Source organism: Pecten maximus, chromosome 1, assembly GCF_902652985.1.
Source record: "Pecten maximus chromosome 1, xPecMax1.1, whole genome shotgun sequence".
NCBI lineage: Eukaryota > Metazoa > Mollusca > Bivalvia > Pectinida > Pectinidae > Pecten > Pecten maximus.
In genome coordinates, this window is record NC_047015.1 from 23,630,092 (window position 1) to 23,655,669 (window position 25,578).

The 25,578-nt window shown below is 38.5% G+C and overlaps 2 protein-coding genes across 8 annotated transcripts in view; both read right to left on the reverse strand.

Moving 5' to 3' along the window:
• Positions 1–22,431, reverse strand: part of LOC117328273 (extensin-like) — a 56,602-nt gene extending 34,171 nt beyond the window's left edge. For 3 of the 7 annotated variants that reach the window (XM_033885822.1, XM_033885791.1, XM_033885815.1), the window contains exon 1: positions 3,101–3,271. In XM_033885822.1, the coding sequence (XP_033741713.1) occupies positions 3,101–3,199 (99 nt within the window). In that variant the 5' untranslated portion in view covers positions 3,200–3,271. Of the gene's footprint in view, positions 1–3,100; positions 3,273–22,304 lie in introns of those variants that run through there. The other 4 variants (XM_033885784.1, XM_033885799.1, XM_033885773.1 and 1 more) reach the window with 3 other exon arrangements.
• Positions 14,486–15,061, reverse strand: LOC117335001 (histidine-rich glycoprotein-like). The gene has a single exon (XM_033894927.1). It carries the CDS (start codon positions 15,059–15,061, stop codon positions 14,486–14,488), a length of 576 nt encoding a protein of 191 aa, XP_033750818.1.
• Positions 22,432–25,578: the final 3,147 nt, after the last annotated feature.

Below are 25,578 nucleotides of genomic sequence, written 5' to 3' on the forward strand. Positions count from 1 at the left end.
GGTATTTTTGGTATATATAGGGGCGACGTCGTATTTAAAACATCGTTACCGTCCATCAAAATCAGATGGAAAGACCGAATCCTCATCCGAATTCACAAACGAAAGTCCACTTTTATTGACATAACTTCGACGTTAGCCTTATAAAACGTCAGCCTTATAAAACGTTAGCCGTCGGCAAATTTTAACAAACTGAGTCTTAAGAATCATCCCATTACAAATATTCACTTTAAATAATGAAGTTGGAGTTCTTATAAAGGACTATTAAATAGTGAGATTCACTGTTTGTAATAGAGCCTAATCTCGTCAGAATAATTAATCTGTGTTTGTGTTTGAACGATTTTATGTCCGCTTCGTTACCGAATACAGAGAATGGACTGTATATCTCTCTGTATACCTATCCTGGCAGTGGGGTCACATGTGGTTGGAAGTTTGTTCAGGGCTTATAAACAGGCGGACGATGGGCAGTTCAGTGTACAGAAAACAGCTGCAGAAGAGGTCATACAGAATACAGCTGCAGAACAGAACGAGAAACTAAGTAAAAAAAAAAAAAAAAAAAATGAATGAACTTCTGACCGTCGAGCGTCCGACCTTAGTCGTCTCGTACCTTATATAAAGTACAACCCTTCCCGATGAAAAAAAAATCTCGGCCTATTCTGTTTGCTTTAACGACTCTCTCGCCACATTAAGTAAGTATTTGCTGTATCTAAGAGGAGAATCTACAGAGGGAATCTATGTTTATAGGGGTGTAGCATTGACAGTGAGTACATGTATGAGTCAGCATGCCGGAGTTTCATGAGAACGAACCTCAAATCGGAGAACACAGTGCTGATAGTAAAAGGTCATTGATAATGTTATAAATCGCTGTTCATGACTTTTACAGTTTGCTAAGGACATCACCACTACCATCATACCCCGTCCCCGGTACACACCCTCGCATGCCGTCCATCCACCCCACACATAGTTACCTACTCCGTCTGCCTATGACCATCCCGTCATACTCTTCAGACTTGCACTAGTCACTGTTTTCTACCAGAGAATTATCTCAGATGTTTTACCTAAATCTTATCTTGTGTGAGACTAACCGATAAAGAAAAAACTGCAATTAAAATGAGTTCTCTGCTTTGATAGATAAGCAAAGCGATCGTCGTGTTCTACAATAACATATAGGTGCATTTACTACATGTATTTTAACAATAATTTAATTGTATGGTAAAATACTAAATATTATTTTGTTTACTCTTAGGTAAAGAAAATCTAACCAAGTTATGTTTTATTAAAGTCTGATAATCTTCAGATGAATGTCAAAACAACATACCGGTGTATGTAACTGAAACATTTGCCATTCCAACCAACAAGGCTTACTTATCTCAACCTTACATGAGCCAAGACACATTTAAAATGCAGTTGTCTGAGTTTTGTAAAATCAACGAATGTAAAAAATATCCTATCTTCTATATTTATCAAATGCCAGATGCAGTCTTCGTGTAATCTTTGCACTTCGGAGAACGTTTAAAAATGATTATCCTTTCACCCCTCAAACAACAACATCAATTATATCTTCCATTAACAAAGACGTGCCTAGATCGAGAAAAAACAACAACAAATCATTGTTTCCGGACAAAAATGGAAAAGGGTGTTTTTTTCTTTAAAATTTTCAGAGCACAGGAGAAGCTTCAAAAAATATATGTATACCACCCATGGTTTCTGGTGGCATATGGCCACAATACGACTCCAAACAGACACCATGGGTCTAGATAGGGCTCCTTCTCGTGACGTAACGAACTGATATCTGGAGGAGTGGTGAGACTCCCTCGTCGTGCCCCCTCCCCAGGGGACATGTGCAGTACATCTACCCCCTCCCTCTCTGAAACGTGCCAGTCCGTGTTTATCTCTAGGTAAACTAAAAAGGGGTCTACTTAGGGGGCATTGGTTATAATTAATCACCATAATTAGATAATTACACGGTAAGTTAATGCGGTTTCTGACAGCCAATATTCCCAGTACTTACGGTCCATTGAGAGAAATCTTTTAATTGGGGTCATGCCGTCCTCGATATCGTGTAACACATTGTTATTTACAATAAGTTACTTGAGATGTGCGTATTGTCTCTGTGTTCAGGAAACGCTGAGGCGCGTGCCAGGAATGAACCAATCATCGTGGATTGATTAGTATAATTAATTACTATTACAACGTATACGTATAGATACATGTTCTACGATGAAACGCACAAACCGACTTCTCTAGAGGGTGTTGTACTACACATAGAGGCGTGTATATATGAACTAACGCCAACAATGGTAACCATTTACCGAGACAAAGGACCAGACATGGATCACCTCTATCACATCAGTCACAACAACATACCAATGAATAACCAGTTTACCATAAAATCAAACTATTAATGATGCCTCCATAATCATCAATGTCTAATTCATAAAGAAAATTGCACAAAAAATATGAAGAAAGCGTACACTTAATTGTTTCGGGGTTTTTTGGGGTTTTTTTTGTTGTTTTTTTTTGTCAAAGAAAATAAATTTGATCAACTTGTCAGTGAAATGAATACAGGAATGAAAAGTAATTTTTCATCACAGATCTCATGAACAGATTTTTTTGAACTATCGATGATCGATTTTTAAAATTTAATTATTTCATTTTCTAAATGTTATAGTATGTACTTTTGTTAATATATACATTACTTCATCCCGAATATGAATATACAAATGATGACAACAGTACATACACTGTACAAAATATACAGGAATAAGGATTTTAAAAACTTATATTAATATGTTTTGTAGTTATTACTATATGAAAGCAGTCATATTAATAAACCGTTTAAAGAAAAAAAAAATGCAAAAAAAAAAAAAAAAAAAAAATCACTTAAAAATATTAAGCACTCTCTACAACAAATGTTTGGTGTGTAATGTTCATTAGTCGGTGAACAAACATTTCCCAGAGACGTTTTATAAGGAAGAGAAACTTCCAATTAGTTCCACACCCCGGCATACATGTACCGTGTCTTCACAATTTACAGCTCAGCCGACCCAAATTTTACGCCATTAAAGTTTTGAAGAAGAGACGAGACAATATATTTACGAACCTTCTGCACCGAAAGGGGCTGTCCAAACTCCCGGCCACCCGCGATCCTAAAGCCCCATGGTACATCCGGGCGGGGTCGCTGAAGCCATATAATCTCCATGTTGGCCTGGTCAGACCCGTGGGGTGAGACTTCGGACACTAGAAAAGTAGAGACACACCGGTAAATGATCGAGAAAACTACGCCAAAAGTTTTGGAGATGAATAGCAGTTGCTAAAGTTAGATAAGTTTGTTACCATGGTAACGTGTGAGCTGGCCTATCAGCTCCTTACTATAGGCCTACCGCGGTGCAGATGTAGGCGCGAGAGAGTCGAACTCTATCATTTCTCTGGTATAAGTATATAAACAGTCATGCTAAACACTAACACACCTGGTGCAAAATGCTTAAAGATAAGGTCGGGACGGAACTTTTTAAAAGTAAAAATCAAATACGACCTATTTGCAATTTTAGAGTACTTAACATGTAACAAATGATCTTTTACCAAACAGTTTTTTTTTTATTATTATTTTGATTTGAAATTGAACAAAGGAAGGTTTTATGAAACGTGTACACTGGTAAAAGTCTGGAAGAGAAGATGCTGAAAAGTTCCATTAACATTTTTTTTTAATTACACAAGTAACACAAACTCAGTTACATGTAGCAATATGGTTGTTTGTACATGTGTTACCAGACTATACATCAATGGCTTCCTTGTGCTGCCGGCCTCTCCCCCTTCTGTATCATAATTAGTGTGGGTAAGGTCAGAGTTGTAGGAAGGTTAACCAAGTCGGCCACGTGATGTGTAGAAAAACCCTCCATAGTCCTTCACGGTAACTAGCAGTTAAGACAGGAAGTTATTATTTACCGGTACGAATACGTCTAATTTGTCGAATAATACCTTAAGGCAAATCCATTGCGAAATGTCATCGATCAAGATAATATCATCTACAGTTTAGAAAAAATGCATTGTTTCATTGTGAAGCGTTCGATTGCACACAGTATAACTATTGTTTAGGTTAAACACGAGATTTGTGATCTTATAGTAAATCTATTTTCTATTCAATACCAGGAGTTTTGTCCCGTGTAGGATCACCTGTCAAGCAAGCAGCTCAATGTACTACAGAGGTGGTTGGTAGTATATAATGTATTAAATCGAGCACACCTGTCATTAACAGGGATAATTCTATGACCCCATGGTGTCAGATGATAATCTTGATAATCGTGTCTACATGTTATGATTTTTTTTAAACTAATTAATTTGATTGTTTTTAATTACACGTCGAATTTAAAGCACTAATTCATATTCGTTTTGTAGAATTGAGATTATATATGCTCCATAACAAGTTACTCTACGGCTTCCCTCTATGGTTTGTCGTCATGGAAACCGTATAAAGTTAGGAACGACGTCACCTCTAGGTACAAACGATTGTTTTCCCATCCGAGTCCGAAAATCTCGTTAAATAGTTTTAAAAATGTTCTGCAATTGCTTAAAACATGACCAAACGCAATTAAACGCAGAAAAAACGCTACATTTTAGGATAGACCATGAAGTCCAAGTAGAACTACCTGGATACAAACCCAATGTACCACCTGTAACCATCTAATCAAAATTAGACTTGTGATTTCCGCTCCTCTACGATACAAGGTAATACTGTACTTGTAGTGCAGTGTATCTTGCAAGTCTTGTTTTAATAAGATTGCAAAGTGTACTGAAAACCTGTAGCAGCGTTACACGCGTACATGTTTGGTAATGTCTTTAACGACATTGCAAAGCTTAACAGCTCAGCCTCCATTGTGTAAAGTTTTAAGAAACTGATGTCTAATTAGATGAATATCAATGCGTTTCATATAAATTCCCTAGACGACCTTAATAATAATTGCAGCCGAAAAAAAACATTGCTTTTCTTACATTTTAGCAGGCGAAATATTAGACTCGGCCAATAAGATAAAACTGACCACACAACCAGGTATGAGAAGTGAAAATGTCACATTAATTAATGACCAATCAGAAGGATAGCGACGGTCGGATAATGTGTTTATATTCCCCTTGTTTGTAAACGATCGAACAAAACAGGCAGCTCCAATATGGATGTTGTTGCGAATTATATACAGACGCTCAAGCATTATGTCACTGAAACTTTTGGGGATGGAAAGGAAGGTCGCCATAGCGAAGGGCTATGTTGAACCGATGTAGGTAAAGAAAATGTAGAATCTTTTGAAGGCTCGCTGCAAATTTGCCATTACATAACATGCTAGTATTAAATGGGCCCAAGTTTACTCAGCCTTGCGACGAACATTCATGTAAGGACTTGTCGAACCATTGTGGTGCCACTGAGAGACGAGACGGTGGTGGCATCACACCGAAATGCCACACCTGGTCACGGAAGCGCGACACCTCACAGCTGGTCACGGAAGCGCCACACCTCACACCTGGTCACGGAAGCGCCACACTTCCCACCTGGTCACGGAAGCGCGACACCTCACACCTGGACACGGAAGCGCCACACCTCACACCTGGTCACGGAAGCGCGACACCTCACACCTGGTAACGGAAGCGCGACACCTCACACCTGGTCACGGAAGCGCGACACCTCACACCTGGTCACGGAAGCGCGACACCTCACACCTGGTCACGGAAGCGCGACATCTCATCCGGTTAAGTCCTCATCGCCAACATTGTATTGGGACACAGTCAGTAACACTGCATTTCACACAGGGGCATACGCTGAACAAAATGCTATAATAAGGCAGAGTCAAGGGAGTCATTAGGAAGAAAACGTTGTTCAAAACAAGAAATATTTTAGAAAAGATAAACGGCATAGTTTTAATGCTGGTGGTTATAATGTAAAACTGCTGGTGAAAAAAAACCGAACTAATGCCTTTTAGCACAGATATCATCAAAATTATATCAGTTTGAATCATTTTTGGTGATAATAATACTGGTTTTGAATCAGGAATATATTTTTATTAATGTGTCATCTGAAAAGATACATCCACTTATTCAGCTTGCATTTAATCTTAACTTTGTTTTGTTTTTAACTGAATTTTGCATTTACCGCTACATTGACCAATCACATACTTCATCTTGACCAGTAATGCCACCTGTCGCGTCATATCCGGGGCCAAAAGAATATTATACGACTATGTCGAAAAAGACCTCATAATGGCTTTAGTCGTCTCTTAAGAATCCCCTCACCCCTTAACTCCGAAATGAAACGGCACGAATATGATGATAAATATTATAGATTCAAAATGCTTACAAGGAGATTTCAAAATTATCATTGCCTTATATAGTTTCTTTTTGAAATCATAGAAAATGACGTATTCAGATATCCAGAATGACTTCACAATGTACACATTGTATATAAGTAATACGCTAGTTATCAGCTACTGGGGAGTTGTTATTAGACCCCTAAGTCAACGCACGGTTTTCCGTCTCCACGTCTGTCAGCGAGGTGCTTCCCCTCCTGGTGCCGGGCACGCGCAGCTCTGTACTTCTGTTTAGACGGCCATGATCACGCGAGATTGATGAAGTTTCAAGATGGGAATCTTCACCAGTAGGAGGCCAGGGCCTAGACAAACCGGCCTGTGTTCCTGCCCTCCTCGGCATGCTCTACGCCATTTCGCATTGCAATGTAGCCTTTCGAAACGTGCATATCTTTATACAAACTGATTACAAAAAGTTATAACTGGTGAATCATATGATTAAACGCAATTGAAGTTAGCAAGCTGATGAAACTCGATCGCATTTGCTATAAATATCACAAAAGAAAGTGATATCGCTTTTATGGCGTGTTGATAAATCCGCATTACATGGAAAAGTATTTGGTATCTAAACGTTTGTATATAACCTGTAAAAGATTAACCATATGCAAAACATTTGAGAGCAACACAATTATCGTCACAAGTACACGTAGTTAAGGTGACAACAATACCATTAATACCAATATGAAGTCTTGTAAACTTGAATGATAGCATACTTTAAAACTAAGTGCCAACCATGTACTTTGTTCTTTGTAAACTTATAACCCTACTCCATCTTCTATAACCTTAGTGATAACCCTACTCTGTCCTGTATAACCTTAGTGATAACCCTACTCTGTCCTCTATAACCTTAGTGATAACCCTACTCTGTCCTCTATAGCCTTAGTGATAACCCTACTCTGTCCTCTATAACCTTAGTGATAACCCTACTCTGTCCTTTATAACCTTAGTGATAACCCTACTCTGTCCTCTATAACCTTAGTGATAACCCTACTCTGTCCTCTATAGCCTTAGTGATAACCCTACTCTGTCCTCTATAACCTTAGTGATAACACTACTCTGTCCTGTATAACCTTAGTGATAACCCTACTCTGTCCTCTATAACCTTAGTGATAACCCTACTCTGTCCTCTATAACCTTAGTGATAACCCTACTCTGTCCTCTATAACCTTAGTGATAACCCTACTCTGTCCTCTATAACCTTAGTGATAACCCTACTCTGTCCTCTATAGCCTTAGTGATAACCCTACTCTGTCCTCTATAACCTTAGTGATAACACTACTCTGTCCTGTATAACCTTAGTGATAACCCTACTATGTCCTCTATAGCCTTAGTGATAACCCTACTCTGTCCTGTATAACCTTAGTGATAACCCTACTCCATCCTCTATAACCTTAGTGATAACCCTACTCTGTCCTGTATAACCTTAGTGATAACCCTACTCCATCTTCTATAACCTTAGTGATAAATCTACTCTGTCCTGTATAACCTTAGTGATAACCCTACTCTGTCCTGTATAACCTTAGTGATAACCCTACTCTGTCCTGTATAACCTTAGTGATAACCCTACTGTCCTCTATAACCTTAGTGATAACCCTACTATGTCCCGTATAACCTTAGTGATAACCCTACTTTGTCATCTATACCTTAGTGATAACCCTACTGTCCTCTATAACCTTAGTGATAACCCTACTCTGTCCTCTATAACCTTAGTGATAACCCTACTGTCTTTTATAACCTTAGTGATAAACCTACTCTGTCCTGTATAACCTTAGTGATAACCCTACTCTGTCCTGTATAACCTTAGTGATAACCCTACTCTGTCCTGTATAACCTTAGTGATAACCCTACTCTGTCCTCTATAACCTTAGTGATAACCCTACTCTGTCCTCTATAACCTTAGTGATAACCCTACTCAGTCTTCTATAACCTTAGTGATAACCCTACTCTGTCCTTGTAACCTTAGTGATAACCCTACTCTGTCCTCTATAACCTTAGTGATAACCCTACTCTGTCCTCTATAACCTTAGTGATAACCCTACTATGTCCTGTATAACCTTAGTGATAACCCTACTTTGTCATCTATAACCTTAGTGATAACCCTACTGTCCTCTATAACCTTAGTGATAACCCTACTCTGTCCTGTATAACCTTAGTGATAACCCTACTCTGTCCTGTATAACCTTAGTGATAACCCTACTCTGTCCTGTATAACCTTAGTGATAATCCTACTCTGTCCTGTATAACCTTAGTGATAACCCTACTCTGTCCTGTATAACCTTAGTGATAACCCTACTCTGTCCTGTATAACCTTAGTGATAACCCTACTCAGTCTTCTATAACCTTAGTGATAACCCTACTCTGTCATGTATAACCTTAGTGATAACCCTACTGTCCTCTATAACCTTAGTGATAACCCTACTATGTCCTGTATAACCTTAGTGATAACCCTACTTTGTCATCTATACCTTAGTGATAACCCTACTGTCCTCTATAACCTTAGTGATAACCCTACTCTGTCCTCTATAACCTTAGTGATAACCCTACTGTCTTTTATAACCTTAGTGATAAACCTACTCTGTCCTCTATAACCTTAGTGATAACCCTACTCTGTCCTGTATAACCTTAGTGATAAACCTACTCTGTCCTCTATAACCTTAGTGATAACCCTACGCTGCACTCTATAACATTTTGTGATAACCCTACTCTGTCCTGTATAACCTTAGTGATAACCCTACTCTGTCCTCTATAACCTTTGTGATAACCCTACTCTGTCCTGTATAACCTTAGTGATAACCCTACTCTGTACTCTATAACATTTTGTGATAACCCTATTCTGTCCTGTATAACCTTAGTGATAACCCTACTCTGTCCTCTATAACCTTAGTGATAACACTACTGTCTTTTATAACCTTAGTGATAAACCTACTCTGTCCTCTATAACCTTAGTGATAACCCTACTCTGTCCTGTATAACCTTAGTGATAACCCTACCCTGTCCTGTATAACCTTAGTGATAACCCTACTCTGTCCTCTATAACCTTAGTGATAACCCTACGCTGTACTCTATAACATTTTGTGATAACCCTACTCTGTCCTGTATAACCTTAGTAATAACCCTACTCTGTCCTCTATAACCTTTGTGATAACCCTACTCTGTCCTGTATAACCTTAGTGATAACCCTACTCTGTCCTCTATAACATTTTGTGATAACCCTACTCTGTCCTCTATAACCTTAGTGATAACCCTACTCTGTCCTCTATACCTTAGTGATAACCCTACTCCGTCTTCTATAACCTTAGTGATAACCCTACTCTGTACTCTATAACCTTAGTGATAACCCTACTCTGTCCTCTATAACCTTAGTGATAACCCTACTCTGTCCTCTATAACATTAGTGATAACCCTACTCTGTCCTCTATAACCTTAGTGATAGCCCTACTCTGTCTTGTATAACCTTAGTGATAATCCTACTCTGTCCTGTATAACCTTAGTGATAACCCACTCTGTCCTCTATAACCTTAGTGATAACCCTACTCTGTCCTCTATAACCTTAGTGATAACCCTACTCTGTCCTCTATAACCTTAGTGATAACCCTACTCTGTCCTCTATAATCTTGGTTATAACCCACTCTGTCCTCTATAACCTTAGTGATAACCCTACGCTGTCCTGCATAACATTAGTGATAACCCTACTCTGTCCTCTTTAACATTTTGTGATAACCCTACTCTGTCCTCTATAACCTTAGTGATAACCCTACTCTATCCTCTTTGACATTTTGTGATAACCCTACTCTATCCTTTATAATCTTAGTAATAAACCTACTATCTTCTATAACCTTAGTGAGTACCCTAATATGTCCTCTATAACATTTAGCGATAACCCTACTCTGTCCTCTATAACATTAGTGATAACCCTACTTTCTTTTATGATCTTAGTGATAACCCTACTCTGTCATTTATAACCTTAGTACCCTACTGTCCTCTATAACCTTAGTGATAACCCTACTGTCATCTATAACCTTAGTGATAACCCTACTGTCCTCTATAACCTTAGTGATAACCCTACTCTGTAACCATACTCTGTCCTCTATAATATTTAGTGATAACCATACTGTACTCTAAAACTACTTTTTCCCCATGTACCATATGAACCTCACTGATAACTACATTGTATCCTTGTCCCATATAAACCTCAGTGATAACGTTCTTTGTCCCCTTACCCCATATAAACCTCAATGATAACGTTCTTTGTCTCCTTACCCCATATATACCTCAGTGATAACGTTCTTTGTCCCCTTGTCCCATATATACCTCAGTGATAACGTTCTTTGTCTCTTTGCCCCATGTTAACCTCAATGATAACGTTCTTTGTCCCCTTACCCCATATAAACCTCAATGATAACGTTCTTTGTCTCTTTGCCCCATATATACCTCAGTGATAACGTTCTTTGTCCCCTTACCCCATATAAACCTCAATGATAACGTTCTTTGTCTCCTTACCCCATATATACCTCAGTGATAACGTTCTTTGTATCTTTGTCCCATATATACCTCAATGATAACGTTCTTAGTCTCCTTACCCCATATATACCTCAGTGATAACGTTCTTTGTATCTTTGTCCCATATAAACCTCAGTGATAACGTTCTTTGTCTCCTTACCCCATATATACCTCAGTGATAACGTTCTTTGTATCTTTGTCCCATATATACCTCAGTGATAACGTTCTTTGTCTCCTTACCCCATATAAACCTCAGTGATAACGTTCTTTGTCTCCTTACCCCATATATACCTCAATGATAACGTTCTTTGTCTCTTTGCCCCATATATACCTCAGTGATAACGTTCTTTGTCTCCTTACCCCATATATACCTCAGTGATAACGTTCTTTGTCTCCTTACCCCATATAAACCTCAGTGATAACGTTCTTTGTCTCCTTACCCCATATATACCTCAGTGATAACGTTCTTTGTCTCCTTACCCAATATATACCACAGTGATAACGTTCTTTGTCTCCTTACCCCATATAAACCTCAGTGATAACGTTCTTTGTCTCCTTACCCAATATATACCACAGTGATAACGTTCTTTGTCTCCTTACCCAATATATACCAGTGATAACGTTCTTTGTCTCCTTACCCCATATATACCACAGTGATAACGTTCTTTGTCTCCTTACCCCATATAAACCTCAGTGATAACGTTCTTTGTCTCCTTACCCAATATATACCACAGTGATAACGTTCTTTGTCTCCTTACCCCATATATACCACAGTGATAACGTTCTTTGTCTCCTTACCCCATATAAACCTCAGTGATAACGTTCTTTGTCTCCTTACCCAATATATACCACAGTGATAACGTTCTTTGTCTCCTTACCCCATATATACCACAGTGATAACGTTCTTTGTCTCCTTACCCCATATATACCTCAGTGAAAACGTTCTTTGTCTCCTTACCCCATATAAACCTGTAATAACGTTCTTTGTCTCCTTACCCCATATATACTTCAATGATAACGTTCTTTGTCTCCTTACCCCATATATACATCAGTGATAACGTTCTTTGTCCCCTTACCCCATATATACTTCAATGATAACGTTCTTTGTCTCCTTACCCCATATATACATCAGTGATAACGTTCTTTGTCCCCTTACCCCATATATACATCAGTGATAACGTTCTTTGTCTCCTTACCCCATATATACCTCAGTGATAACGTTCTTTGTCTCCTTACCCCATATATACATCAGTGATAACGTTCTTTGTCTCCTTACCCCATATATACATCAGTGATAACGTTCTTTGTCTCCTTACCCCATATATACAATGTACCTCAATGATAACGTTCTTTGTCTCCTTACCCCATATATACAATGTACCTCAATGATAACGTTCTTTGTCTCCTTACCCCATATATACAATGTACCTCAATGATAACGTTCTTTGTCTCCTTACCCCATATATACCTCACTGATAACGTTCTTTGTCTCCTTGTCCCATATAAACCTCAGTGATAACGTTCTTTGTCTCCTTACCCCATATATACCTCAGTGATAACGTTCTTTGTCTCCTTACCCCATATATACCTCAGTGATAACGTTCTTTGTCTCCTTACCCGTTATACCTGTGATAACGTTCTGTGTCTCCTTGTCCCATATATACCTCAGTGATAACGTTCTTTGTCTCCTTGTCCCATATAAACCTCAGTGATAACGTTCTTTGTCTCCTTACCCCATATATACCTCAGTGATAACGTTCTTTGCCTCCTTACCCCATATAAACCTCAGTGATAACGTTCTTTGTCTCCTTACCCCATATATACCACAGTGATAACGTTCTTTGTCTCCTTATCCCATATATACCTCAGTGATAACGTTCTTTGTCTCCTTACCCCATATATACCTCAATGATAACGTTCTTTGTCTCCTTACCCCATATAAACCTCAGTGATAACGTTCTTTGTCTCCTTACCCCATATAAACCTCAGTGATAACGTTCTTTGTCTCCTTACCCCATATATACCACAGTGATAACGTTCTTTGTCTCCTTACCCCATATAAACCTCAGTGATAACGTTCTTTGTCTCCTTACCCCATATATACCTCAATGATAACGTTCTTTGTCTCCTTACCCCATATAAACCTCAGTGATAACGTTCTTTGTCTCCTTACCCCATATATACCACAGTGATAACGTTCTTTGTCTCCTTACCCCATATAAACCTCAGTGATAACGTTCTTTGTCTCCTTACCCCATATATACCACAGTGACAACGTTCTTTGTCTCCTTATCCCACGTGATGACTATTTTATCTCCCATAATTTTAAATGATAACCATACTTTACAACCTGTAGATATTCATAATATTAATGTTTTGTGTTCTCAATGTAATATGTTATCAGTATTCTGTTTTAGCACCCGAAGCAAAGTTCTATAATAGACGCTCTATACTTAGACTATACGATGAAACACCACACGTGTGAGAAACATACAAAAACCTATTTGATTGACATATTAGTTCTGAGGAATTTCAAAAACCAACATCTCTATAGTCACGTGTGCAGCTCTAATGTGGTCTAGACACGGTTGAAATCTATTTTAAGTTTGTATAATTTGACCGTAGAATGTATCGTTTTAAAAGGTGATAAAAAAGTCAAAAAGATTTCAGCCAGAGACTATTATTATAAGTATAAATAAAAAGTTTCTATAATGATTATGTTATAATGATACTATATGGATCATCATATATACAAATAAACTATTGTTATAGGCATCGCGGGGCCGCGGTGGCCGAGTGGTTAAGATGTCCCGACACTTTATTACTAACTCTCCATCTCTGGGTTGCGAGTTCGAAACCTACGCCGGGAAGTTGCTTGGTTCTAACCGTAGGCCGGTGGTTTTTCTCCGGGTACTCCTCTTTCCTCCACCTCCAAAACCAGGCACGTCCATAAATGACACTTGCTGATAAGAGGACGTTAAACAAAAACAACCCAAATATAGGCATCGCAATACTTTAAGGGAATCGTCGTGATGGTATAAAAATCAGTGCGATATCAAACGAATACTCTCAAACATTAAAGGAAATATCGTGATATTATTGGAATCGCTATGATATCAAAAGAATGGTCGTCATGATATAAAAAGAATATTGTCGTGATATAAAGCGAATTATGCTATGATACAAAGTAGGAATCATTATCATATAAAAAAAAAAAAAAAAATATAATATACGGAATATCCTGACGTTTTAGAAATGATTGATGACATTTTAGAAATCGTCATGATATAAAAATGAACTATGCTAATGTAGGAATACTCGATATGTACAAAAATAACCTGATATTCCAAGGGAATCACCATTATAAATATTGTTCACAATGATATTTCAGCGTCATACTGTCCATTATACTTTCCCGGTGTACTGTAAACATCCAGGATGGTATGGTATGTCGATGATTTAATTTCCAATGTTCCTTTTCTGTTCTCAAATAATAACATTGACGATTTCATCAAGTGTTTGTTTATTGTCAGATTCATCCCATTTCCAGAAACTTGTTAAACAGCCATGTTCAGAACAGCTTTGTTCTCAGTACGGTAGCCCTGATATCGGTCGGTAATTTTTGTGTCGTGAACCCCTGATCAAATGAAGTTGGGTTTTTTTCTGCCAAAAAACATGTTGTAGTCATGGTTGTAGTCATGGTTGTAATCATGATTGTAGTCATGGTTGTAGCCATGCTTATAGCCATGGTTGTAATCATGCTTGTAGCCATGGTTGTAATCATGGATGCAATCATGATTGTATTCATGGTTGTAATCATGATTGTAGTCATGGTTGTAATCATGGTTGTAATCATGATTGTAGTCATGGTTGTAATCATGGTTGTAATCATGGTTGTAGTCATGGTTGTAATCATGGTTGTAGTCATGATTGTAGTCATGGTTGTAATCATGATTGTAGTCATGGTTGTAATCATGGTTGTAATCATGGTTGTAGTCATGGTTGTAGTCATGGTTGTAATCATGGTTGTAGTCATGGTTGTAATCATGGTTGTAATCATGGTTGTAATCATGGTTGTAGTCATGGTTGTAATCATGGTTGTAGTCATGGTTGTAATCATGGTTGTAATCATGGTTGTAGTCATGGTTGTAATCATGGTTGTAGTCATGGTTGTAGGTCATGGTTGTTATCATGGTTGTAATCATGGTTGTAGTCATGGTTGTAGGTCATGGTTGTAATCATGGTTGTAATCATGATTGTAGTCATGGTTGTAGGTCATGGTTGTAATCATGGTTGTAATCATGGTTGTAGTCATGGTTGTAATCATGATTGTAGGTCATGGTTGTAGTCATGGTTGTAGTCATGGTTGTAATCATGGTTGTAGTCATGGTTGTAGGTCATGGTTGTAATCATGGTTGTAGGTCATGGTTGTAATCATGATTGTAGTCATGGTTGTAATCATGGTTGTAGCCATGGTTGTAGTCATGGTTGTAGTCATGGTTGTAGGTCATGGTTGTAATCATGGTTGTAATCATGGTTGTAGTCATGGTTGAAATCATGGTTGTAGGTCATGGTTGTAATCATGATTGTAGTCATGGTTGTAATCATGGTTGTAGCCATGGTTGTAATCATGGTTGTAATTATGGTTGTAATCATGATTGTAGTCATGGTTGTAATCATGGTTGTAGCCATGGTTGTAATCATGGTTGTAATCATGATTGCAGTCATGGTTGTAGTCATGGTTGTAGGTCATGGTTGTAATCATGGTTGTAATCATGGCTGTAGTCATGGTTGTAATCATGGTTGTAATCAGGATTGTAGTCATGGTTGTAATCATGGTTGTAATCATGGTTGTAATCATGATTGTAGGTCATGGTTGTAATCATGATTGTAGGTCATGGTTGTAATCATGGTTGTAGTCATGCAGTAGGTAATAGTTCGATAAAACTAACCAAGGGATGCTAGTCTTTGCACTGCAAAGAGTTCTTTGAATGCAGAATTCTATCATATTAAATAGTCCCTCACATCTATATAGCTCTACCACTACGATACATTGTTGAACATCTATTCATAGAAGAATGTCGATCTTGAACTTTATGGAAATATAAAGAAGAATATTATACTGGATACAAAGAACATTTAATAGAAGTATGCGTCAAGTACTTATACCTAATCTATTAATTGAGTACTGCCTGTAGGATCATACATCGAGACAGACATGATCTGTACTGCCTATAGGATCATACATCGAGACAGACATAATCTGTACTGCCTGTAGGATCATACATCGAGACAGACATGATCTGTGTTGCCTGTAGGATCATACATCGAGACAGACACGATCTGTACTGCCTGTAGGATCATACATCGAGACAGACATGATCTGTGTTGCCTGTAGGATCATACATCGAGACAGACATGATCTGTACTGCCTGTACGATCATACATCGAGACAGACATAATCTGTGCTGCCTGTAGGATCATACATCGAGACAAACATGATCTGTACTGCCTGTACGATCATACATCGAGACAGATATGATCTGTACTGCCTGTAGGATCACATATCGAGACAGACACGATCTGTACTGCCTGTAGGATCATACATCGAGACAGACACGATCTGTACTGCCTGTAGGATCGTACATCGAGACAGACATAATCTGTACTGCCTGTAGGATCATACATCGAGACAAGCACGATCTGTACTGCCTGTAGGATCATACATCGAGACAGACATGATCTGTACTGCCTGTACGATCATACATCGAGACAGACACGATCTGTACTGCCTGTAGGATCATACATCGAGACAGACATAATCTGTACTGCCTGTAGGATCATACATCGAGACAAGCACGATCTGTACTGCCTGTACGATCATACATCGATCTGTACTGCCTGTACGATCATACATCGAGACAAGCACGATCTGTACTGCCTGTACGATCATACATCGAGACAAGCACGATCTGTACTGTCTGTAGGATCATACATCGAGACAGACACGATCTGTACTGCCTGTACGATGACATATCGAGACAGACACGATCTGTACTGCCTGTACGATCATACATCGAGACAGACACGATCTGTACTGCCTGTACGATCATATATCGAGACAGACACGATCTGTACTGCCTGTACGATCATACATCGAGACAAACACGATCTGTGCTGCCTGTACGGTCATATATCGAGACAGACACGATCTGTACTGCCTGTACGATCATACATCGAGACAGACACGATCTGTGCTGCCTGTACGGTCATATATCGAGACAGACACGATCTGTACTGCCTGTACGGTCATATATCGAGACAGACACGATCTGTACTGCCTGTACGGTCACATATCGAGACAGACACGATCTGTACTGCCTGTACGATCACACATCGAGACAGACACGATCTGTACTGCCTGTACGATCATACATCGAGACAGACATGATCTGTACTGCCTGTACGGTCACATATCGAGACAGACATGATCTGTACTGCCTGTACGATCATACATCGAGACAAACACGATCTGTACTGCCTGTACGATCATACATCGAGACAGACATGATATGTACTGCCTGTACGATCATACATCGAGACAGACACGATCTGTACTGCCTGTACGATCATACATCGAGAGACACGACCTGTACTGCCTTTACGATCATACATCGAGACAAACACGATATGTACTGCCTGTACGATCATACATCGAGACAGACATGATATGTACTGCCTGTACGATCTTACATCGAGACAGACATAATCTGTACTGCCTGTACGGTCATACATCGAGACAAGCACGATCTGTACTGTCTGTAGGATCATACATCGAGACAGACACGATCTGTACTGCCTGTAGGATCATACATCGAGACAGACATTAAATGTACTGTCTGTAGGATCATACATCGAGACAGACACGATCTGTACTGCCTGTAGGATCACACATCGAGACAGACACGATCTGTACTGCCTGTACGATCATACATCGAGACAGACACGATCTGTACTGCTTGTACGATCATACATCGAGACAGACACGATCTGTACTGCTTGTACGATCATACATCGAGACAGACACGATCTGTACTGCTTGTACGATCATACATCGAGACAGACACGATCTGTACTGCCTGTACGGTCATATATCGAGACAGACACGATCTGTACTGCCTGTACGATCATACATCGAGACAGACACGATCTGTACTGCCTGTACGATCATATATCGAGACAGACACGATCTGTACTGCCTGTACGATCATACATCGAGACAAACACGATCTGTGCTGCCTGTACGGTCATATATCGAGACAGACACGATCTGTACTGCCTGTACGATCATACATCGAGACAGACACGATCTGTGCTGCCTGTACGGTCATATATCGAGACAGACACGATCTGTACTGCCTGTACGGTCATATATCGAGACAGACACGATCTGTACTGCCTGTACGGTCACATATCGAGACAAACACGATCTGTACTGCCTGTAGGATCACACATCGAGACAGACACGATCTGTACTGCCTGTACGGTCATATATCGAGACAGACACGATCTGTACTGCCTGTACGGTCATATATCGAGACAGACACGATCTGTACTGCCTGAAGGCCAAGGTGTCATCATTCTTATTACATTGTATCTCAAAAGGAAATCTGTATAAATCAGACCCGAGAAAGTGGTCGTAGACCAAACAATACATTCCACACCTGGCAGAGATAACGATAGCTTATCATCCATTCAGTAATACTGACACTGTACATACGTAAGTACACAAGTTCAGAATGTCACCAATTCATTAAGTTTTCAAATTGGTGTTTCTGTCCTACGGCAATGAGTGCTGACCAATTATTACGGTAATATAGGTAGCATTCTACATTCATTAGGCTCTGATCCATTCCTTTTAACGTCCCTCTCGAGATTCTTTGATGTTAGCGGTAAAGGCGTTAAATGATACGTTTATAAGACTTATAAAAATGGTGGGATGAAGAGCTTTCAGCTTGATATTTAGTTTATCGTATGCCCTTTATCATATAACTTACCTGTGTATCACACCTGTAGCAGCTGTTACCTGCTCGTCTGTCGGCTAACACTTTCTCTATCGACGTGTAACATACCGAACAACACGTGCCTTTTTACGGCAAATATCAACAAATGTCATTTTCACTTTATTATACAAAAATTATAAAATCTGTCAAATACAGACATACAAGTAATGGTTTTATTAAAAAGGAATGGCATCGTGATCGATTATAATAATATGCCATTCTACTTTATATTCAATAATATGCTATACAATTTATCGTGGTTCGATCTAGTTTACCGTAAACCTCTGACAAAAACAAATCTGCACACCTATATATATATAGTTACTCTATAGTATATGCAGTGCTACATACATGCTTTTAAAACAGCGGTAACAGCTCGGGGCGCTAATAACACTACCGTGACATGCCAATGATAGATTTTAATCGTTGATGCAGCAAAATCCCCAGAATTTTCCTTATCTACTCTCCCAGGAGTTACTAAAGTAACCAACAGGAGCATGTACACCCATAATACTCCGGCATCAGCATCACTGCTGGTGATACAAACGAGGAAGTTACTTTCGGTGAGAATAACAATACAAAATGGTAAATACCATAATACCAAGTGTCACTGAAAACTTCAAGAGTAGGGATTTTATTTTATTTAAACAGATTTTATTGCCTTTTAGCAAAGGGTTTGGACACCCAAAATCAATAGAGTATTCATTTTGATATACATATTTTTACATGATGTAGACGATCTTTTCCGACACCGACGGCAGAAGTTATCGCAATTCTAAACTCACTGCTTGTTTGTCCGTCGCGTCCCGTGCGTAGGGTAGCTCGTCTCAGCGTTTTATACACGTGCGTAGGGTAGCTCGTCTCAGCGTTTTATACACGTGCGTAGGGTAGCTCGTCTCAGCGTTTTATACACGTGCGTAGGGTAGCTCGTCTCTGCGTTTTATACACGTGCGTAGAGTATCTCGTCTCACTGTTTTATACACGTGCGTAGGGTAGCTCGTATCAGTGTTTTATACACGTGCGTAGGGTAGCTCGTCTCACCGTTTTATACACGTGCGTAGGGTAGCTCGTCTCACCGTTTTATACACGTGCGTAGGGTAGTTCGTCTCACCGTTTTATATACGTGCGTAGGGTATCTCGTCTCACCGTTTTATATACGTGCGTAGGGTATCTCGTCTCACCGTTTTATACACGTGCGTAGGGTATCTCGTCTCACCGTTTTATACAGGTGCGTAGGGTATCTCGTCTCACCGTTTTATACAGGTGCGTAGGGCAGCTCGTCTCACCGTTTTATACAGGTGCGTAGGGTAGCTCGTCTCACCGTTTTATACAGGTGCGTAGGGTAGCTCGTCTCACCGTTTTATACACGTGCGTAGGGTATCTCGTCTCACCGTTTTATACACGTGTGTAGGGTAGCTCGTATCGTGCGTAGGGTATCTCGTCTCACCGTTTTATACACGTGCGTAGGGTATCTCGTCTCACCGTTTTATACACGTGTGTAGGGTAGCTCGTATCGTGCGTAGGGTATCTCGTCTCACCGTTTTATACACGTGCGTAGGGTATCTCGTCTCACCGTTTTATACAGGTGGTACACAGTTCTTAAGTTTATAAAACAAGATTCCTTTAAAGCAACTAAAAATACTAAAAAACTAAAACCAATTTCATACGGTTAACCGATCGAAAATGTCAAAAAAACATGATGTAGACAAATTACACAGCAGAAGATCTTCCATTATTGGTACAGAAACACTCACCGTCTTCCCGACCCAATAGTAATTACCTGAACAAGGCAGGTTTACTTATGCTGGTGTCCCAAATAACACAACGCTTGTTTTGTTTGAAATTCTAATGTATCTGTGCAGAATTTTCAAAACCTTTCAGAAGAGAACCAAGTGGTATCCTTTGTATAATTAGATACACTCATATAGGCGGTATTTGGTGGTATCTTTGTATTTCAGTATCTTCAGATACACCAATATAGGCGGTATTTGGTGGTATCTTTGTATTTCAGTATCTTCAGATACACCAATATAGGCGGTATTTGGTGGTATCTTTGTATATCAGTAACTTCAGATACACCAATATAGGCGGTATTTGGTGGTATCTTTGTATTTCAGTATCTTCAGATACACTAATATAGACGGTATTTGGTGGTATCTTTGTATATCAGTAACTTCAGATACACCAATATAGGCGGTATTTGGTGGTATCTTTGTATATCAGTATCTTCAGATACACTAATATAGGCGGTATTTGGTGGTATCTTTGTTTATCAGTATCTTCAGATACACCAATATAGGTTCGTCTCTGGTTTTCTCTCTGATATAAGAAATACAATTTAGTTGAAACGAGGAAGTGAACATGTGCAGTGCGAACACCGAAGATTAAGTTGTATGCCTCTGCTTTAAGAATTGCCTGGTGTCCTAGTTATTACGTAATGCATTACATGTTGTCTAAATACTTTTGACTGTGACCAAGAATATGGTCCCGGATGAAAATGTCATGACATTCGTCAGTCCGGCTGTGATAATGGCGAGAAATCGGACACACATCGGTGGAGTTAATGTTCATTAACGACTAGACCGTGACACACTCTAGCGACAAATTGAGCATAATGTCCCAATTAAAGAATACGACATTCAAATGTATGGCCTGTTAGCTTCCCCCGTCGTTATGTTACACTTTAGACTACAGATCAATCCGTGAGTTAAATATATAATAGAAAACATACAACACACTCAGTATAGTACATGTATGTAATTACATTGTCGTAAGATTAAACGTCTAAACATCCTCGTCTATTCTTAGCCTTGGAAAAATGTAACGATAACTGGGGTAGTACATGTACCGATAGTAAAACCTTCATCTCATCTGAGAGACTGGGGCATGAAAGTCAAAATGCCCTAAATGAGATGTTTGTTCGATGTTGATTGATTGATTGATTGATCGATCGATTTATATTGACTGATCGGCTAGGTTGTTGCCATGGGACTGACATGTTTGTTACACACCAGTTGTTGACAATATGTTACCACGGTTCCGATGAGATGAGCGAGGGGTGATGTTTATAGTACGAAGACATCTTGGTGTTGACACACTGACGCGGGAACTGTAATCGGGATAATTTATCAAGGGAAGCCATCATGGCAAGGACGAGGGAGTTAGGGAAGTCGCCACGTGTTATAAGTATGATGGACAACATCTACTGGAATTTACTGGTCGCCATAGAGGTCATCACAGTGCCAAAACAGACATATGTACTCGTAAACAGAAAGTATCAAAAAATCCCCATTGGAAACAAAAATAAAACTTCTTCAAAACAATAGATTGCAATACATACCAAAGATATCAACATGGTCATGGAAATAGTCTGAGAACGGGATAAATCCTTACTTACCTTGGTCGTTATATATGTATGTCGTAAAAGAATGCTTCTAGTGGCCAGATAGATGTCATCCCAATCGCCACATGTATATACATATAAATGACAATTCGACATATATCTGCACTTACGCACCGCCGATATAATATCTACATAGCACGTTATCAGCTGTCACATGTATATACCTGTATCAACGATTGGCACAGACTTATGTTACATTTCTACATTAGGACTTGGTTACACTTCCGGACCAAGTTGCTCGGTTTTTGTCCGTAGAAAAGCTTCAAACATTATGGCTATTGTTTCGTTCTGGCCAATGTGTACCCGTTTCACTCTATCCTTTGTGACATCGATACCCGTCATCTCGGGTTATAAATCTGTTTCTTTAAACGACAGTACAATGATTATATTGTGAGCCTATTATATGTTATGTTATAGATGGTCAAGAAATTAAATTAGTGTAATTTTTGAAGTAAGCTATACTTACAATTATAAAGTTCCTTTTAGGCGAGTTCGGAAAGAAAACCATCCATCTTAAAACCATGGGACCGGTCTGCAACCAAGAGCCGATTTGTTAGACTGAAAATATATCGACGGAAAACCTTGAAATGTACAGGTATCTATAGGAAGAACGTGAACTGACGATCAGGGACCATCATATTCCGACCTTAATGGCTTACTACAGACATATCATCATAGCATATGGAAAAAAACCTTTCATCAAAGTATTTGAGTAAAATACTTGACATAGAAAGTAAACTCAAACGAAAAATAAAAGTACATGTATAAGCCCCATGTAAAAACAACTGGTACCATGTACGGTGTTCTAAACGTTAGTAATAAATAGCTCAACACTTACCAATTCGGCGGTATAATCGCGTGATCCTGTTCCAAAATTCTTCTACATATTCAAATAAGCAACGTTCTACGGACAGTTATCGTCCTTCATATAGAGTTAAATGCCCTGTAAAGTTTATAAAGAACGATGTTGAAACTGAACATGTACTTTTCTATCTTAAATATACATGATCGGCAAACTACGTCACATTATCACAATGCCTACGCTAATGCTCAAAGTATATACCAGATAAAATTCAATGCAGCGCTTCATATACTCTCAATTTTTACAATTGAACAAAATCAACATTATTTAAGTTTAGTGGAGCATATAGAAATTCCTACGTGTGAGTACCTGTGGTATACTACACTAAGGTTCTTATACACCCGGGGGGTATGTGTAAGCGACACCTTCCGGACAGGTAACCCTAGACCATACAGGCCTGTGTAACATTATAGTTCTATATTATTATACTTAGTCACTCTTAAAGAAAACACATTTAACCATAATGTTGTAAAAGTCTATAACCCCTGCATAATCACGGTGATGTAGATTTGCTTTATCGCCTTTATTATTCGACTTATACTGATTAAAGTGTTATTTATTCTTCTTATTTCTTGTTTCGAAGCAAAACATGAACAACATACGAGTAAAAGAGAATTTATGTATACCAACCAACTGAATCCAACCTTCGAACGACTAAGGTACATTGTGAAATAATAAAACTGCATACTATCAGCTAGTATGCTGTGTGTGCTATTGGATTAGAATGACATGGAGCTTTCCGATTAGGTCGGATTATACTTGACTCTCTCATTTGACTTTGACACCCAGTAATGTCACGCAAACACATTTTTCGAATAATTTATGTATATCTCGAAATATCTCATCAAAGTTGTCTTCTGTCTATATACACCGATAACTACATGTAAACTGTATATTAACTTCTAAGTACGTAATGATGCATAACTTCCTGTTAAAATGAAGGGAAGAAACTCGTGTCTATATCAACTGCTCTTCCAACGAGTATGTACATGTATATGAATGTGCAAACGAACGCGTAAAACCTTAACAGAAATATCGCATTGTCTTGAATGATACACATTCCTGAGGTTTGAATTATCTATATGATAACGAAAGGACTTAAACAGGATACAATTCTGGAATCTAAATCTGAAATTGAATGATTTACAAATATCAGACTATCATCCAACGTATTTTCGCAATGATTTAAACCTGATTGATATCAAAATAAATATCAATAGATATGTCAGATTTTTTGGACTATACTAATGGAGGATCATCTAATGAACGAGAAATGAGAGGAATGACTTGAACAACCACGGTTGGCTAACGATCTTTGTTTATGGACTTACAATGAACATCAAATTTCAATTAGATTAGATGGTTAATTAACAGCACTAAATCAACAGAAAATGACGTAATCACGTAATTGATAGAAAATGACGTAACTATCAGACGAAATCACGTGATTAAAAGAAAATATTACGTAACTGTCGAACTAATTCACGTAATTGATAGAAAATGACGTAACTATCAGACTAATTCACGTAATTAACAGAAAATGACGTAACTATCAGACTGAATCGAGTAATTATTAGAAAATGACGTTAATGTCAGACTAATTCACGTAATTAATTGAAAATGACGTTAATGTCAGAATAATTCACGTAATTAACAGAAAATGACGTAACAATCAGACTAAATCACTTAATTAATAGAAAATGGCTTAGCTACCAATCTAATTAAAATCATATTTGTAATTTCCGCTCCTCTACATACTCTACGATACACTGTAATACAAGTGTTTAATTGTATCGTAGAGTATCGTAGAGGAGAAGAAGAACTTACTATCCATGTGTTTGTCATCAGGGACAACTTAATGGTGTCATTATTAGTTATTAGCAGTTATTTTCCCCTATCGCACTATGACTGTGTATTCTGGTATTTTCGGATAAGATTTTAAGTATAGTACTTGCCGCTGGCGCTTGGGCTATGTCCATAACAGGATCCAAAAAAAATGGTACCTTTACCGTTGTGTCAGAAACACAAAGAAAATCTCTTTGACTAGCTTTAAAAAGCTTTCTGTCTTTTGGCTAGTACCTGTCGCTTTCTTCATTTTCAAATTATGTCTAGGTGGTTACTTTCTCAATACTCAGTATTCTAAAAAAAAAATAATACAAAAACGAACCCAACAAAAACAATGACAATCAAAGCATTATTTTTTTTTAAGTATGTGTTCGCACTTGTGGTGATGATTGTCCAATATCAGTGTCATCAAAACACGTATAGCAGGTTGATGTTCTATAGATAATGTATCAGTAACCAGCCTGAATTTATAATTTTCATCTTCACTTCTATTTGTTCAAAGTCGGCTCTCTGATGATTCAGAGTAATTGATGATGGGATTTAATTTTTTTTTACACACAC